This window comes from Magallana gigas, chromosome 2 (genome assembly GCF_963853765.1).
Source record: "Magallana gigas chromosome 2, xbMagGiga1.1, whole genome shotgun sequence".
Classification (NCBI taxonomy): domain Eukaryota; kingdom Metazoa; phylum Mollusca; class Bivalvia; order Ostreida; family Ostreidae; genus Magallana; species Magallana gigas.
In genome coordinates this window covers 14,669,944-14,687,331 of record NC_088854.1, presented here as the reverse complement: position 1 = coordinate 14,687,331, position 17,388 = coordinate 14,669,944, and the positions used below count along the sequence as shown (strand labels likewise).

Below are 17,388 nucleotides of genomic sequence, written 5' to 3'. Positions count from 1 at the left end.
GAGAAAATGCACATCCGTGACAAAGAACTTTATTACATGAAGTCCAATAACATCTCTACATCATTATGATGTATCATTTCACTTTCATTTTCTGGATTTACACGACGCTTCTAGCTCTGCCCATTGGTCTTTGTTGCACACACACACAACGTTCTCTGACATCGCGTATTCCTCTTCGTATCGAACAAGAGTGCCATCGGGGGCTTTGCAGTTCTGGCCTGTTAAAAAAACAGTATTACAAAAATATCATTAGTAAATGCTTAACAAACAAGATTTAAGTTTTATCATCATCTCAATGCATGCCATTTTATCATCTGAATGATATAACTCTTATATATATATATATATATATATATATATATATATATATATATATATATATATATATATATATATATAATCCAAAATGAGTGAAAGGTGATAGCACACAGTATGAATAATCAAAAAAGAAAAAGAAAATGAACAGTTCCAAAGTTTCTATTTTCTATTCTAGTGAATAGAAACTTTGGAACTGTTCATTTTCTTTTTTGAATATATATATATATATATATATATATATATATATATATATATATATATATATATATATATATATATATATGTGTGTGTGTGTGTGTGTGTGTGTGTGTGTGTGTGTGTGTGTGTGTGTGTGTACAAATTGTACATGCATGTATATCAAACGTATACCATTTAGTAATATTTTGCATATTACAAATGTAAGATATCAAAAGGGAAAACAATGACAGGCAGATTTAAGATATATTGGAGCAGTGGTCGCTTACCGTTGGGACAAATTGGACAGCATTCCCCTGGTCGGCGGACTTTGTCGACGCATGGGTAGTCAAAGCAATTAGTCTCAGTGCATTCCATCTCCCCATCCCCTGCACAAACACATTCCTTGCAGTCATGCGTTTTGAAAGATCCTTGTGGATACTCAATGCCTTTATAAGTACAATTCCTCAACTTGGTTCCCACTTGTGATCCAAATCCCAGCGGAACGCTTCCAGTTTCGATAAACAAAGTTAGCAAAATGAAGACTCTAATGGAACCCATTTTAGACAAAATAAGTTTTAAAACGGGTCTGAAAGCTTCATATACATAACTAAAACATCTTAAAAAACACCCACATGTCTCGAATCAATCTCTTATTTAAGCCACCTTTTGTGCTTGCGTCACATGTTTTTGATTCTTGTTTCACATCAATGACAATGACAACGACGGGGAGTTATATCTATATCACATCGAGTAGTTTTGGCAAAGCTTTCCTAACAATAGAAAGATACAATAGAAAGCTGTGTAAATCAGATGGGACAAACTGATATGAATTCAATCAATGAGGACACAAAATGCGAAGAATAAAAACATTCTGGAAATTTGACATACGTGTCTGTACAAAAGATATCATATTTTAAAAACATTCAATTTTTTACAATGTCATATAATCGCTTTTCTAATGTGACTTTGTAACATTTGATCAACACACACTTTGATAAACAAGAGGCCCATGGGCCACATCGCTCACCTGAGGAACAATAGGTATGATAAAATCAGCTTAATGGAGTCATAATACAAACTATCTGGACAATGTACAATAATACATGTAGATCCTGTATAAATAAAATCCATTTTCCCCTGGATATTCTTATGTTTATAATCATTAGTCCCCTTTCTGACAGGATGATTTTATAGTCATATCATATGTTGAGTATTGCAGTTCTCAAAAAGATCCTTAACAATAGTTTATATATCGGATATTAACGTACATCAAACTCTGAACCTTCTCGTGAGGCCAAAGAATTGTCCTGGGGCCAAAGTCTTAATAATTATAAAGAATCATCTGGCTGATTAGTTTCTGAGAAGATTTTTAAAGATTTACCCTATATATTCCTTTGTTAAACTTTGACCCCCCATTGTGGCCCCACCCTACCCCTGAGGATCATGATTTTCACAACCTTGAATTTACACAACCTGAGGATGCTTTCACACAAGTTTCAGCTTTCCTGGCTGATTAGTTTTTGAGAAGAAGATTTTTAAATATTTACTCTGTTTATTCCTATGTAAAACATCGACCTCTCATTGTGGCCCAAACCTGTCCCCAGGGGTCATGATTTTCACAAATTTGAATCTACACTACTTGAGGATGCTTCCACACAAGTGCCAGCTTTCCTGGCTAATTAGTTTCTGAGAAGAAGATTTTTAAAGATTTACTCTATATAATCATATGTTAAACTTCGATCCCCCATTGTGGCCCCACACTAACCCCAGGGGTTATTATTTTCACAACTTTGAATCTACACTACCTGAGGATGCTTCCACACAAGTTTCAGCTTTTCTGGCTGATTAGTTTCTGAGAAGAAGATTTTTAAAGATTTACTCTATATATTCCTATGTAAAACTTCGACCACCCCATTGTGGCCCCACCCTACCCCCAGGGATCATGAATTTCACAACTTTGAATCTACACTACCTGAGGATGCATCCACACAAGTGTCAGCTTTCCTGACTGATTAGTTTCTGAGAAGAAGATTTTTAAAGATATACTGTATATATTCCTATGTAAAACTTCGACCCCCCCCCCCATTGTGGCCCCACCCTCAGGTGAGCTAAAAAGATTAAGTTTACAATACAATAAGTTGTTAAAGTTGGTTTCTGGAAGAACAGACTTTGAACATTTTCTTAATAAATATTGACAATTATTTTACTTTTTTCATCTTTAGTTTTTAAGATCTGTGTACAAACATAGAATTGTGAGCAAATCTTTGTATCTTGCTTATAATTCGAAGCTTAACACTCAAATATGGTTAGTAAATAGAAATTGTAAACAATTAAACACAAGAAACATGCACTATAACAAATAAAGAACACAATTTATTTTATCGAAATGAATCATATATATATATACATGTATATACCTACATATTTCCGTCAGCGATATCAAACTCTATTTAAACTGAATAAACTCGAGAAAATGTCGAGCATCTCAACAAAATCTATTGCATTAATCTACCATTACGCAAAAGAAAATGCCGAATTACCGATAGAAGGAATTGTATTTCAGTACCCCTACATCAGATTTTGCTTAATTTGCGCAGGTAAACAGTTAACTGTTTGATTTACCGAAGTCTCTGTTTGAATTGATACGTAAAAATCACGAAATACCTGTAGACGATAGTTTCCAGGTTTAAAAGCGTAAATAATGAAACGAAACGAAAATCCGAACAAGCTAACACCAACACACGTGTTTGATCCTTGTTGGAACAATTAGAAAATTAATTAATAAACAATAAAAACAGAGGGAAATGCACTTTAGTACGTTGTTAATGCATCAGATTTTATCATTTTCGCAGGTAAACATTTACCGAAGTCTATGTTCCAAATACAAGGCGATTGTTTCCCAAGTTAAAAAGCAAAATGAAACGAAAAAATGAAAACAAGCTAAAACCAACATCACAAGTGAAAATGACAACGCTTTGAAATATTTAACCTCAATTTACTTCACAATAATCGGCACCAATGTTATTTCCATGTTTCATAGATTATTTTCGCACGTGAACTGTTGCACAACAAACTGCCAGCTTCAAACAAAGAACCTCGTTTTCGAGATGCGGTAGACTGGCGATGCCTGTCATAAGACCAGTCTATCGCAATGAATTGCCAGTCTACGGCATATGGAATAACGAGCCATTCTTTATAAGTATTTTCGCAATTATCTCAAATTTGGAACAGAAATCGCCTATAATTTTTGCAATTTATATTTTCCTTTCCCTAAGGATGATTTATGCTAAACTACGTTAAGATTAACTCGGTAGTTCTTGAGAAGAAGATTTTTAAAAATGCACCCCCCTTTTTCTACAGTTTCAAGGTTTTCTCCGCTTTGAATACAGATCGGACTTTTATTTCTGCAATTTATATTCGCCCTCCCATAAGGATGCTTTGTGCCAAATTTGGTTGAAATTGGATAAGCGGTTTTAGAGAAGAAGTTCAAAATGTAAAAAGTTTACAGACGGACAGACGGACAGACGGACGGACAGACGGACGGACGGACGGACGACGGACAAAATGTGATCAGAATAGCTCACTTGAGCTTTCAGCTCAGGTGAGCTAAAAAAGGGCTCATATCAGTGTAACACACAACATCGATATTTAATAGTTAAAAATAAGTTAAAGGCAATTCATGTACTATATCAAACGCCTTAAAAAAGTTTTAAACAAAAAATTGTTATTTACAAGTGGGGGAAATTTGTACAAGTACACGAGCGGTAAAGTTAAAAGTTCTGATCATCAGATCTGCCTTAAACTTGAACATATGATATTTTTTTTTCAGACTATAATTTAGTAAAGAAAATTCAAATATTTTACTCTATCTTGAGAAAGAGCTTTTCTGTACGTTTCGGTACATTTAGCTAAAAATAGCTACAACCATCCCGCCCTATAAGACAGGGACCGAAAAAAAGAATAAACGGTGAGTATTTCTAACGGTAAATCGAATTTTTATTTGTTTTTTAATGTAACAGCACAAAAACTTGTTCACCTGTGGTTAATTTTTTTAAAGACAATTTTCGAATTTCCTTTGTCAAGCATTTGCAAATAAAGGTGTTTATAAAGCAGATGAGTTGCCATTAACTCGAAAAATGTTTTTTGCTTTTGTTTTTTTTTTAAATTGTAATGCAAATGCATGTATGAAGTAAATACTAAAATGTAAAAGATTACAGAATACAACACTGAATAAAACTACGTACATCTGTATGATAGACACTGTAACTCATGATGAAAATAAATAATGAAATGAAAGTAAAGCTGGAAGCGATTTCACCAAGGCACTGATATCATAGTCATCAAAGTAATTAAATAGTAGCATTTTCACTGGGTTGTCACTGACAAACAATGTTAATACTATCTTATCAAAGACATAAATAGCCAGATTGCAAAATCGATTGCATCTAAAAGTAAAGTAATAGGCTTCACTGAAATTTCACAAAGAGCTCTTTGAATATTGAACAGACTAAAAACCACCTGCTTAAACAGAACCATAACATCAATGTGCAATAACCTTTCAATTCTTATCAGAAATTTTATTTACACTATTTTAAAAAGAAATATGTAATTACTACTTTTGGAAAGTCACAAGTAATTGTTAGCAAAAAATAAAAAAAATAATGCCATACAAATACAACAATAGAGGACACGTGACATAATATTGTAGTAAAAGCAAATTGTCCTAACTCAAAACATGCATATGTGCAAGGAAGATAGATGAGCACGGCTTATCTCACGTATAACTTGATATTGCTAAATATGATAGCATATAAAACTATTTTTTCTTTTCATGATGCTATAAAATATATACATTGAGCTTGCCTTAAATGCTGTAGATTTTGTAAATTTAAAGCTACGAATTTGTGTCTACTGATAATCAAAATCAAATCATGTCTCTGTTCTGTTCTTTAAAAAATCACATAACATTAACATATATTACATAAACAACTTTCAATTTTATCAGTGTCCATTTCCTGCGACCACATGTAGAAAAAAATGTCAATCTTCAATGCTACATCTTTATACTCGTTTATGTAATAAGTTTTCATGTTGCCAGTCTTTCTGTTTTAAACTTTTTAACCAAAATATATCGGAATTTTACATGTCCCTTTTCTTTTATCAAATCTGATTAAAAGAGACATTATTCTATTTGTTCATATCAATGGGTATAAAAAAACATCTTAAATATCTAAAAATGTTTCACTAAAATGACAAGAAAAATTCCTTGTAAAATAACCAATAAATATCAATTTCATTTACAACAACAACAAAAATCGTTGAATTTTAAATAATCGCATTTGTCGAGATCTCTCTTCCTTCATCAGTAAAGTCAGCTGATTACAACATGGGTGGTTTCAGCTGTATGCTAATCTTTGTCTCTTTTCCACACTTCAAAAAGAAAAAAATTCATTTGTAATATTTTTGCTATAAAAAGCAATCATGTCGGTCAGTTACCAAAACTTTTGAATCTTTGTAGGACCTAAAAACAACTTCCATAAACAACACTAAGTCAAATAGCCTTATTTAAAAATAACAATGCACACAAAAATATTTGTCATCGTTTAAATTCCGTCCAATTTAATATCGTTGCCAATTTAAGAGTTTGCAAATCCAAAACAAGTATTTAAAATCTCTGTTAATTAGAAAGAGTTTTCATTCCTATCTGTCTATGGGGCAAATGCAAGATGGGGCGAAAACGTTTGAAAATGTAGAGGGGTAAAAAAAAAAACAAGGGGTACATTAATCTTTTATGCAGTGTAACATTTTTTATATTGAAAATTCTAGCTATACATGTAGGTCGTCTTACTCTCAATCCTAGCGTTGTATTCCTCCAGTCGTTCCTCTCGCGTTGTCCGTTCCCGGCTGTTATTTTTGTTCTGCATCTCCTCCTCCTTTTGATTATCTGATGCTGTTAACACAAATACGAAAACACTTTTCATTTAAGATTTTTAGGATGAAGGTGAACAAGACTTCCTTCTCAATTCCACGTATATATTTCTTTCAATTCTAATGAGAAATTTACTCACATGATATAGTCTCTGCGGGTATGAGGAACCTTCTTGGTAAAAAGGCCCCACTATGATCACTATGCTTGTTGCAGTGTTCTGTGTCAGTCAAAAAGTTGGTAATTAATAGTAATACTGACTGGATATAAGCTTATTGCGAGGCTATCTTCAATTATTATTGAGAAACAAAAAGAAATTCTTACAATATTTGCCACACGTTAGATAAACAGCTTTGTCAGAAACATAGATAATAGTATCCCCTTGTAGTTTGTTAAAATTGAATGAACCGGAGAGTAACGCGTCATGAACACTGTGAAGATAACCTGTTTTGTTTTGTATTTATAAGCAATGTCTATTTGAAATTCAATACACTGATTTAAAAATATGTTGAAAAAATATCCTTATAAAAAAGTTAAAGATATTGAAAAATAATCAAATTATTGAGGTGATTATTTTCTTTTCTGTTTCACTTTATTAGCATAAAAAAGCGTTGTCTTGTCAAAAGTAGTGTCATATTTTTTTTTATTTCGATCGCACATGCGCTAGGTAGTTTTTTCTTGTGCTGCCAAAAATGTTTTGATTTAATAAAAATATTAGTATGATCGAAATATTTCCGGAATCCTTGTCTACTTTGGTGAAGGTTATTACTTATTAAGAGAACATGCTTGTTTGAAAATTCCTTTGACACTATATAACCTAAATGTTCAGACTATGCAGCTTTATTTCATAGATAACACTGTGCCGGATAAGTATGACAAAAATTATTTTCCTTTCAGATAATAATTTCTACAGTTAAATATACCACCTGTGAGACACTCTGAAAACAAAAGTGGCTATATACTCAAAACAATTTATGGTCTCTTATCGGGTAAAAATGGATTTTCATGAAACAATATATTAGATTAAAGTCCATTTTAAATGGATGCAAAAATACCCCCCCCCCCCTTTGCACTGGCATAATTATCCGGCATAGTGTTGTATACATTTATTTACATATGCATATAAGTAAACAAAACTGATGATTAGACTTGCTTTCCATCCTTGATTTGTACTGTTCCAAGCGCTCCTCTGTCGTACGTTCGCGGCCGATATGTTTCTGAACGTCGTCTTTTATATCCGATGCTAAATGAATATGATAACCACATGTGTTATTAAATATATATGAAACACCATTAACATACCTAACATGAACATCTCCTATTGCTTCTAACAGCCCATCAGCAACCTTTGACATATTTACAGTGTTTTCTGATACAACTAGCGCCGCTTATTCGGTATGTATTGTTATGTTCTTTCGCGATCTTATTGCCAAAATGTACATGCATAAATATCGAAGATACAATTTTCAAGAGAAACAGCAAAACACATGCCTGAAAAACAATGACAAACATTGATAACTGACGATTTAAATAATTGTTATTTGACTATAGTTTTTGCAATATTTTACTTTCTAATCTGGCATCATGTTGCATTTTTCGTTCCTCCCTGGCAATGTCCCTTTTAATGATTTTGTTTTGCATCTCTTCGTCGTTCTGATTGTCAGATGCTAAGAATATAAAAAATGATGACCAGGTTCAGACAGTGGCGGCTCAATAGTGGCATCAGAATACTTACGCAAGCAGAGTCCAAATCAAGAAGATACATACATGATGAGGTTGCTGATGGGGGAACAAGAAATCTCCGACGTAAAAAGGCGCCATTATTTCCATTGTATCCATTGTAGGATTCTGAATGGGCAAGGTTTTATTAAAAGTACACAACATTCTTATATTTTATTATCAAAACCATGCAATGGAATTCGAAAAATTGAAAACAAAGTTGGAACCTCTGCATTTTCGCTTAAAGAAGATACCTCCCATTTCCCCTTTAGTCTTGTCTCATAACGAAATGAAAGAAAAAAGACACAGTATTCTGAAATATGACATGGAACAATCATAACTGTAATTTGTCGTAGAGTTAGTTAACAAGAAAATATGTTCTTGGCGAAATATTTATGTTATGAAAGAAGGTATTAGTGTTTGATTATGTCTTTATTCTTTCTTTAAATGCATGGAATTCGTTTACAAAGTACGGTGATATTAAAGATTCTTCTTATCAACTCTCTATGACAAATTCAAAATACTTGTTTTCAAGTGATTGCAAAAAAAAGTAAACGGAGGCAAAAATGAAGAAGCAAACCGACATTGTCCATTAACTCAAAAGAGTGCAAAAACCTTGTTCACAGATGTTGCCGTTCACGTGTGGAAAGATGGGTAAAGGAACGTTCATTTCAAAGAAGCTCATGGCAAGAGGACCTGTAAATACAAGTACAATGATGTCTAGAAGATTTATGTAATATTAATAATGCAGGTAAATACAGTTTAACTTGTATACTTTACGGAATTCTTATAACAAACTACAGTATACATGTATTTCACGACAATTATTTTCAACAATTCCCCTTCTGTATGCAATCACTTTATGCGGATATACATAAAGTGGTTTACTATATTGTTTTTAAATGAATCTACGACGTAAACAAATTCTTTAAACAAACGAATATTTGTTTAATGAATCTATGACGTAAACAAATTCGTTACATAAGTTGTTGGTAAGAGAATTGTCGGCAATAAAGCCCTGTATGGATGTTAATCGATTCTAAGTTTAATTACAGATGTTGCCAATTATATTCTCGAGCCGGATTTGAGAGTGGGGGGTAATGGGGCATTATCAATTATTATTGGGAGTTTGTGTAGTAGTGATTTAATTAATCAAACTACTTGGCAAGGAAGAAGAAAGGATGTTTTTATTATACATTTACAACAAATTGCAAGAAAATTAAGAATTTATTAAAACAAATTGAAAGGTACATGTACGTTTTCAGATGAATTCTATATGAATGTTAGTATTGATATTTGGTGGGCAAGCATAGTCACTGATTATCTACATTTTGAAAATAATCATTAACAAATGAATAAATTTTTAAACTCCACTGCCTGATGACAAGTTTTATAATACTCTATTATATAATCATGTATTTAAACAAAAAAGTGAATGGTCAAAAATATAATTTATCATCATGGTTAAGTATTTCAACGCCTAGTTGTATAATTTTTTTACATGGAAAGAAAAATTTGGCCTAATAATTTTCAAACATTGTAAAGTAATGACCTATTATTTAATTACATATGCACTTTGCATATTTTTGTATTTACGGCAACCATAGATTAAAAATGTTTTTGAGAATTTCTTTGAGTCATATTTCATTTTTTATCATGTAAATTACACATGAAATTAATGCAATGATTGAAAAAAGGAAATGAGTTGATAAAGGGTTCTTACTTGCTAAAAATTTATACCACGACTGAATATCCGCCATTGATATATCTGTTTGAATGCCCTTTTCGTTTTTCGTTTCCGATGAGACATAGCCTGTAAACAGAAGCAATGGAATGGAAGCAAAAAACAATAGAATGTGGATATTGAAGATATTACTGAATCAACACTGAGTGGTGCATGTAATATAGAAAAAATCTAAACATCAAATGAAATTTAAATTCTACAGAGTTAAAATCTAAATATAACAAACATTTAGGTTACTACGGTCATTTTATGTAAATATGTGACCAGCCTGAGTAAACAGACTTTATTCTGATTAATGAATCACGCTGCAGGAGCTGGTATTAATATTATAAATCTATTTCTTTGAATGATTTTAATACATTTTAAATGGCATTCAAATACAGTAAATGACAAAATCGAACAACTGAACCAGCGCTTTGCTGTGCAGGGTAATGTGTAACAGATTCATCAGGTAAAGTTTTCTCATTGAAGACACTTACTTGTTTTTGCTTTTTTATTTATTGGGGAAACGTCAATTGGAAGACTGAAATAAAAAATAAAGAAACTTTACAGGAAATTTAGCTATAATATTCAGTTACTTTTTTATAATACTTTCACAACAAATAATATACAGTTAAAATTACATGTAAGTCTTTAGTCCCGTTCATAATTTTACTTCGAATTGGCACCGCGACCACTAACAAATTCTAATTCTTACTGTACCGCAAGAGAACGAAAGACCAGTCATGTCATATTCATTTTATGTCGTTAACTCTTTAACACAGATAAATTACTGAATTGAAATGATGCCATCGTTATGACCCGCAGCGCAAGTGTCCTGAACCTACTGTTATCTTATATAATTTTACATTATCGCTTATACCAATACATAAGTCGGTATGAATGATTCCAAGAAACCGTATTTATTCCTCCTAAAAAATGATTGTATCTTGACCGGAGATTTGCCATGTCCAGTTTTTACAATAAAGTTACTTGATTTGATAGTTGCATGTAAATTGCTGTATAAATGTCATTCAATGATACCATTTTAAATATCCTTTGTGTGGAGTTTGTAAAAAGTTACCCGTCTTTTAGCAGACATGAACTTTTGAAATGTAATAAAGTTTACAATAAGATTTCTCTGTATACAAATATTCATAATCAGCGATTTGATACTTACTTCTGTTGAAGAACCTTTTGATAGTTTTGAATATTGGCGATCACGGATTTCTTTTTTGCACCATTTTTGGTGGCATGCGTTCTTTCTTGATTAGGTATGAATGATTGGATCTTCATTCTAAAAAGACGACCAAATCATTAAACATTTACATGAACATTTTAAGTCAGTTATGACTTTACACAAATGTCCAGACATGGAACTGTTTGTACCTTTTCACAGGATATCTAAAAGCCTTGGAATATGGGTTACTGTTTATTTTTAAGTCCGCAACCTCTCTGTTGTTGTAGGCAGTGACGGCAACGAATGTAGTAGCTTGGATGGGATACTCCACTACCGACACTTCGCCCCCCTTCTCATGCTTTACGAGGGAAATTCGCACCAAGTACTTCTGTTGGGTGTGGAGAGAAAACTGATGGAAAAAATAAAAAATACATATTGCATATTGGCATTCAGAAGTTGGAGTTCTATTCGCTTTTCGCTATTCACTATTCAAATAGCGAATAGAATTCTGTGGTCAGTTCGTTATTCAACTTATTTCAGACACAGGGATAAATAGGTTATATGGAAGGCAAAATTGACCAGATGATCAGTGAAATGGGTGGCGGAATCCAATTGACATTGTATTATGTGTCAAAATGTTTTGTATATGCCACCTTAATTTTTACGTTGTTTTGGTTATTCATATGACAGGGAGATTCCCCTGCCATTGTTATAGACTTGTTTGTATATATGTTACCTTGGGATCTCCCACATTCTAAATGTGTATTTTATTAACGATGATTATGTCTTACTTAGTCTTTAGGGAGATCCGGCTGCCTGTCTTAAATTAGGTGCCTAATAAGTATGTTTATGCTTATCTGGGATATCCTTAGTAGCTAAGGTAGTTTATTTTTAGTTAGTAGTTTATCTTCGTCATTAATAGATGACAATATTCATCAAATCATGACTTGTAGTGTTTTACAGGTGTAAAAATTAAGCAAGATGGAGCTGGTTTCCACATAAATATATAAGTATATAAACTCATTTACCATGTCGATTTTGCAAAAATAATTTAAATGTGTGTTTACCTTATTAAATAAATTGCGGATTGTATAGCAACACTTATTTGGGTTTTCATTTACCATACATATCGACAATAATGTAAAAACGTTATCATTTAAAATCGTACATCAATCTTAAAATATGACCAAAAAGAATAAGGAATAATTACATGAGGACCCATATGTATATCCGTAAAAAGTCAAAGAATGATTCATCATTACTTGTGTATTGATAATGAATTTGTAATGTACTTACTATTCCCGATTTTGATCCAGGCCTGTTTGAGAGCTTTACTTTTTCAAAGGATATTTTTCTGGTCATCCACTCCGAACCGGTTCTTGGCGAATCGGGATGTTTAAAAGGCTGTGTCTTGAATTCGTGTTCTTTTTTGCCAATGCGCACCCATTTGTTGTTTAAAAACTTGAAACATTTATTGCTTGCTGGGATGATGTCAAAGATAACGTCGTATAATCCAACAGGATCCACACCTCTTAGTGAAAATTCCACGTACGGGAACATTCTCCTGAAACAAACGTTTGGTAAACATTGATCTATTCCATTTGATCGTACCTTAAGAAATGAGAGGGGCCATTATCATATATAAAGACTTGATGAAAAGTTCACAAAAGGCAAGGCAATGCCGAAAAATCTCCGTATAAAGTCAGTGACAAACAAAAAGGTGTTCTGTTTTGTTGACAATATAAATATTAGGGATGTACATTCATTACAGAATTACCAATCGAATAACTTGCAACCCGTTTAGTAAGAAAATACGAAAAAGTTAAGAATATGTCGAGTATCAAATAATCTTTCAATTTAATGTATAGTCACTCATATCAGAATCAATATATTCTTTGGATAGTCTTGAACCCAGTAAAGATACATGAACAGATTTTGGTTTGGTTTCTTCGTTTGCTGTTTTTGTTTCTTCGTTCCATTTTGTTTCCTTGCTAAACAAGCTAAATGTAAAAATAACATTTTTATTTTATGACCATTTTTGTCTGATTGATGCCTAGGTAAAGAAAATTCTTGGAGAATAATTACATATTTATTTAATGGTCAATTCAGCCTAAACTTAAAAGAATAACCCTTGACAATATGACCTTAAATTCCGCAAATGAAGTAGAGGATTCCTTGCTTCTTTCAACGATACAGTCCGTTTGCTTACTTAATACCCAATACTTGAGTAGAATTTTAAAGAATCAATGGATATTTACAATATAATCACTCGAGCCCCTGCAGTCTAATACAAAAGACACGATTAATCTAGATGTTTTAAAGAAGAAGACGATACTGTTCCAATCGAACGACGTATTTTGACGCTAAATTTAAAGAAGAGCCATAGCAAGGTCACCTGTTAAGTTAGCCGAGTACTTTCCCCTAGCTACTTTGCATATTTCAGCAAAAAAAAATCTCAAGTTTTTAAAGGTATCAGTTTAGATTGTCGCTAAGTTTGTTGTTTTGTTTTGGCTTTCTTTTAACTTCACTAATTCATAAAAAACTTCAAATCATGTTTATGCACAGTCTTTAAAATATTTACCTCACAAACAAGATAGAATATCTTACATAATCTCTGTATATCTTAATTATTTTTGTTATGGGATTCAATAAATCAATGTTCGGTGTTAAAATAACTATCCAATGACAATATGTCCTTATTTGGCCATCTATATAGTAATTTAAGAGCCTGGAGTTAAAACGATTCCTTGTTACATAATTTTTTTTTTTGGAAAATAAAGTATGATTCTAACAAGTAGAAGTTGCTATGTTTGTTTGGAGAGGAGGGTACACCATTTTATGTTATGTCATGAAGTGTTAATGATTTGTTAATGAATCCGCTTTCTCTTGACTTTGCCTGTACTTGTGCCATAAGCACAAAATATGTCAGTTCAGACACCGGAAGTGTGGGTGTCAGTTGGAGGCCAAATCTTATCAAGTAATATAATTGCGACAGACTATACCTGAATAACAATTATGGATTTTTTTTAACTAAACTGAAGTCACAGTAATTCATGCACAGGACCATGCACGACAAGTAAAGCGTCTTCACTCTTAGTGTCAAGAAACTACATTTGGTACAACCTCAAAACGTTATTTCAAATCAGGCACCTAAAAAGATGGGAAATGGAAATACTCGCGGATCTAGATGTTAAAATATTCTTATAATATAATAATGTATTGATGACAAAAGTCGATTAACCTTTTTATCTCTTACAGAATATACATGTAAAGTTTGCATTGTCTCCACATCTTTTGTTCCTTTTATTGCCAAATCTGTCGGAATTCCTGGCGGTTTTTTTTCACCCTCTTGCTGAAAGCCACACTGCATTGTTTACAATTGATGAGCATGCGCTGTTGAATTAAATGGTTGGTTATCAAAATCTACTGTAAAAGACCGTCTAAAATTATCAAATTTTTTAATAAATTGAGAATTCTTAAATTTTACAAAGAGTAATTTTTGGTAAATTTCATACTTTAAACTTGCAAGAAAATTCCTTTAAATTACGTGATAATAATGATTAAGTTGTTATATTATGGTATTGGCGCAAGATAAGCTGTAGAGTATTTTTAATAAACATAAACTAGTTTAAAATGAAAATTACAAAAGAAACATTGAATTGTTGTGACGGCCCACGTTTTAAGAATTGTATTGCAAAAACAGGAAACGATGTATATGATTGAGAGTATCCAATGATCTAGGCTATACATGCAAGTTGTTTTATTTGTAACCGATTTAACACCTACATGGTTAGGCTATCAGGGTTTAGGCGTTAGACTGTAAATGAGTGTAAATGACTATTTCCCGTTTGATAACATACATTAAAAGGTGTCATTGACATACGACAATATTTACAACGAAGGTTACTAATGTATTGATAATATTTGTAGGAGTAGAATTCCTCTCTAAAGTGAGAAGGTCACGTTTTGAGATAGAAAACTTTGATTTTGACATATTTTATTTTTACGTTGCTGAACTACAATTTATCATGTATTAACAATGATTTGTAATGTTGTTCATAATTCGTTCTTTGTAAAATATTGTTTTGTATGCTGCTCGAATGTATGATGCATGAAAAGGAATATATAATGTCTTTGGGGAAAGATCTGGAATGTAGTCAAAATAGGATATTAATTCAAGAAATACCTTTCAGTTTATACATATGCCAAGAACAGTTCGGTATAAAAGGTAATAGTTTTGAGGCCCGACAGGGCCGAGTACTGCTTGCTATTTTCCATACAGAAGTGTTTGAGGCATACCCGGTATATCAAACTTAAAGCATTGCCTTTGATTTTGAATTTCATTGTTTATTTATCGATTTTGAGGTATATCAGTACTGTAACCACTGGTAACGGCCTGATATTAAGAAGCTCATTAATTAAGAAGATAAATATTAAGAAGCTCAATAATATCGGACTGTTAAAGGTAAAATTTTAGACTGCTGGAACAAAGGAATGACATCACAGCAGCGTTTTAACTAAATAGTCCAACCATAACATAATGGCCTCTAAATACATAATAAATAAATAAACGAAACGATATATTTTGCTAGCAAACCAAAAATCGATGTTCCAATATATTAATAAACACATTTAGCTCTTCCTAACCGTCAGTTTGCGAGTTACAAGCCCAATAGCAAAGAAAAAAGTATTTCATGATCTTGATAAACATTCATCATATGATAATAAATCCCGACTCTAACCATAGAACCACATGCTAATAGAATCTTACACTTACCATAGAACTGTACTTTAATACAAACCTACTCTAACCATAGAACTATATGCTAAAAGAACTCGACTCTTGCTATATAGCAACATGATAACAGAGCCCGATTCTTACCGTACAATCATATGATAATAGAAAACCAAACTAAAAATGGAATCATATGATAATAGAACACCGTTCTAACCATAGAACCACATGATAACACAGACCGACTCTAAACATAAATTTGGAATCAGATAATTATAGAGCCCGACTCTTACCATAGGACCACATGACAACGGAACCAAACTCTAACCATAGAACTATATGATTATAGAACCCTGCTCTTAACATAGAACCAATAAACCCCATCATCTGAATTTCATAATTTTCTTGCTCATTATAACTATGCACTAAACACAAAAAGGAGATTATTATTGATCCATTTTCCAGGTGTTTACATTATAGACATCCATGTATGCTCTTTGTGGTGGGTTTTGTTTGGTTATTTGAACTATATTCCCCACTATATCTCTACAAAACTGACACAGCTAATTTGGTCAAGATTGGAAAGCAGTTTTCAAACAGACGCAAAACGTTTGTCCTTTAACACTCGACAAGCGATTAATACAACAAATGTTTTCAAAAATTGTTCAAATCTGCAAAAATGTTAAAACATCCATATTTTACCTTCCTGTTCTGTTGATAATCATTTCAGTCCCAACTTCTAAAAATTTGTACCAGAGTTTGGCCTCCATCAGAGACAGGGTGATTGGTCCATTTGTGAGCGGTATACAGTTATCTTTGCCGTCGACCACGTCCTCTCTGAGCTTCATCTGCATGCTCTCCGACGTAAAGCTGTCAGAATATCCAGACGAGCTGGAGTTGGAGTAAATCTGTATCTCCATATCACTGGACTGAGGATCCATCTCAGTCGGCGATGACGAGTTCGAAAAGGGAAATGATGTATTTGAAAAGGATCGATTTGTAGACCCATTCATTTCGGACGCACTTGACACTCTATTTCCAAATACTGGAATCTTTGGTTTTTTGTCGCTGGGATCAGTTTCCTCGGCAAAAGTGTCCTCTTTTTCCTCCATTAGTCTGAATTCTTGTTTCTAGTTAAAAAAACAACGTGAAGTAGAAATGTAAAAGATGCTATTCCTTTGAAGAGACGGTATTAGAAACTACACAACTGCGTATGGAACAAATGAAAAGAAAAAAAATTGAGTAATGCCAGTGTTTATAGACAAAATAAAAAAGGATTAAAAATGAGTCGCTTATTAACGAAAATCTTTCTTTAGAAGCCTATGTTTCAACTTCTTTCTTTTGACATTCAAACATATAGAAAATTAAGTCTGAAAAATAATATTTGTACGTACTAATTAGAACACTTTGTTATACGTAGGAAATGGAAAGTAATACACATAGAAGGCGTGGTGGAGCCGAGCCTTCTATGGACTTTACCGACACCACAAATTTCTGTAAACAGTCAGTAACAAACCTAGTAAGTGTTTTGTTTTTGTCGAGGACCTAAAGTTTGATATGTAAACAATATAAGATAATATATAACAATTAAATTAAAAGGCTTATTTTCT

The 17,388-nt window shown here is 32.6% G+C and overlaps 2 protein-coding genes across 3 annotated transcripts; both read right to left on the bottom strand.

Annotated features, from left to right (window-relative positions):
* Positions 1 to 84: 84 nt before the first annotated feature.
* On the bottom strand, positions 85 to 1,053 carry LOC136273032 (brorin-like). The gene is made up of 2 exons (XM_066076749.1): positions 783 to 1,053; positions 85 to 218 (listed from the first exon to the last, which is right to left on the bottom strand). Exons 1-2 carry the CDS (start codon positions 1,051 to 1,053, stop codon positions 85 to 87), a joined length of 405 nt encoding a protein of 134 aa, XP_065932821.1.
* Positions 1,054 to 4,469: 3,416 nt separating this feature from the next.
* LOC105328962 (T-box transcription factor TBX20) lies at positions 4,470 to 16,927 on the bottom strand. Of its 2 annotated transcripts, XM_066075172.1 has the most exons (13): positions 16,481 to 16,927; positions 12,340 to 12,607; positions 11,253 to 11,452; positions 11,044 to 11,160; positions 10,364 to 10,407; positions 9,864 to 9,953; positions 8,756 to 8,836; positions 8,189 to 8,269; positions 7,990 to 8,088; positions 7,575 to 7,664; positions 6,564 to 6,641; positions 6,344 to 6,445; positions 4,470 to 5,925 (listed from the first exon to the last, which is right to left on the bottom strand). In XM_066075172.1, exons 1-13 carry the CDS (start codon positions 16,888 to 16,890, stop codon positions 5,903 to 5,905), a joined length of 1,683 nt encoding a protein of 560 aa, XP_065931244.1. In that variant the 5' UTR covers positions 16,891 to 16,927; the 3' UTR covers positions 4,470 to 5,902. The 2 variants fall into 2 exon arrangements, with proteins under 2 accessions (XP_065931244.1, XP_065931246.1); XM_066075174.1 differs by lacking the exons at positions 7,990 to 8,088; positions 8,189 to 8,269.
* Between the last annotated feature and the right edge of the window lie 461 nt (positions 16,928 to 17,388).

What these genes read in the sequence shown, in the direction of transcription:
- LOC136273032 (XM_066076749.1), bottom strand. Translation starts at nt 1,053, where the DNA reads ATGGGTTCCATTAGAGTCTTCATTTTGCTAACTTTGTTTATCGAAACT. An exon ending in CTGTCCAATTTGTCCCAACG is followed by an intron (nt 219 to 782) that starts GTAAGCGACCAC and finishes TTTTTTTAACAG; the next exon opens with GCCAGAACTGCAAAGCCCCC.
- LOC105328962 (XM_066075172.1), bottom strand. Translation starts at nt 16,890, where the DNA reads ATGGAGGAAAAAGAGGACACTTTTGCCGAGGAAACTGATCCCAGCGAC. An exon ending in CTGGATCAAAATCGGGAATA is followed by an intron (nt 11,453 to 12,339) that starts GTAAGTACATTA and finishes TTTTTCCATCAG; the next exon opens with TTTTCTCTCCACACCCAACA. An exon ending in ATACAACGCTAGGATTGAGA is followed by an intron (nt 5,926 to 6,343) that starts GTAAGACGACCT and finishes TTCTTTTTGAAG; the next exon opens with TGTGGAAAAGAGACAAAGAT.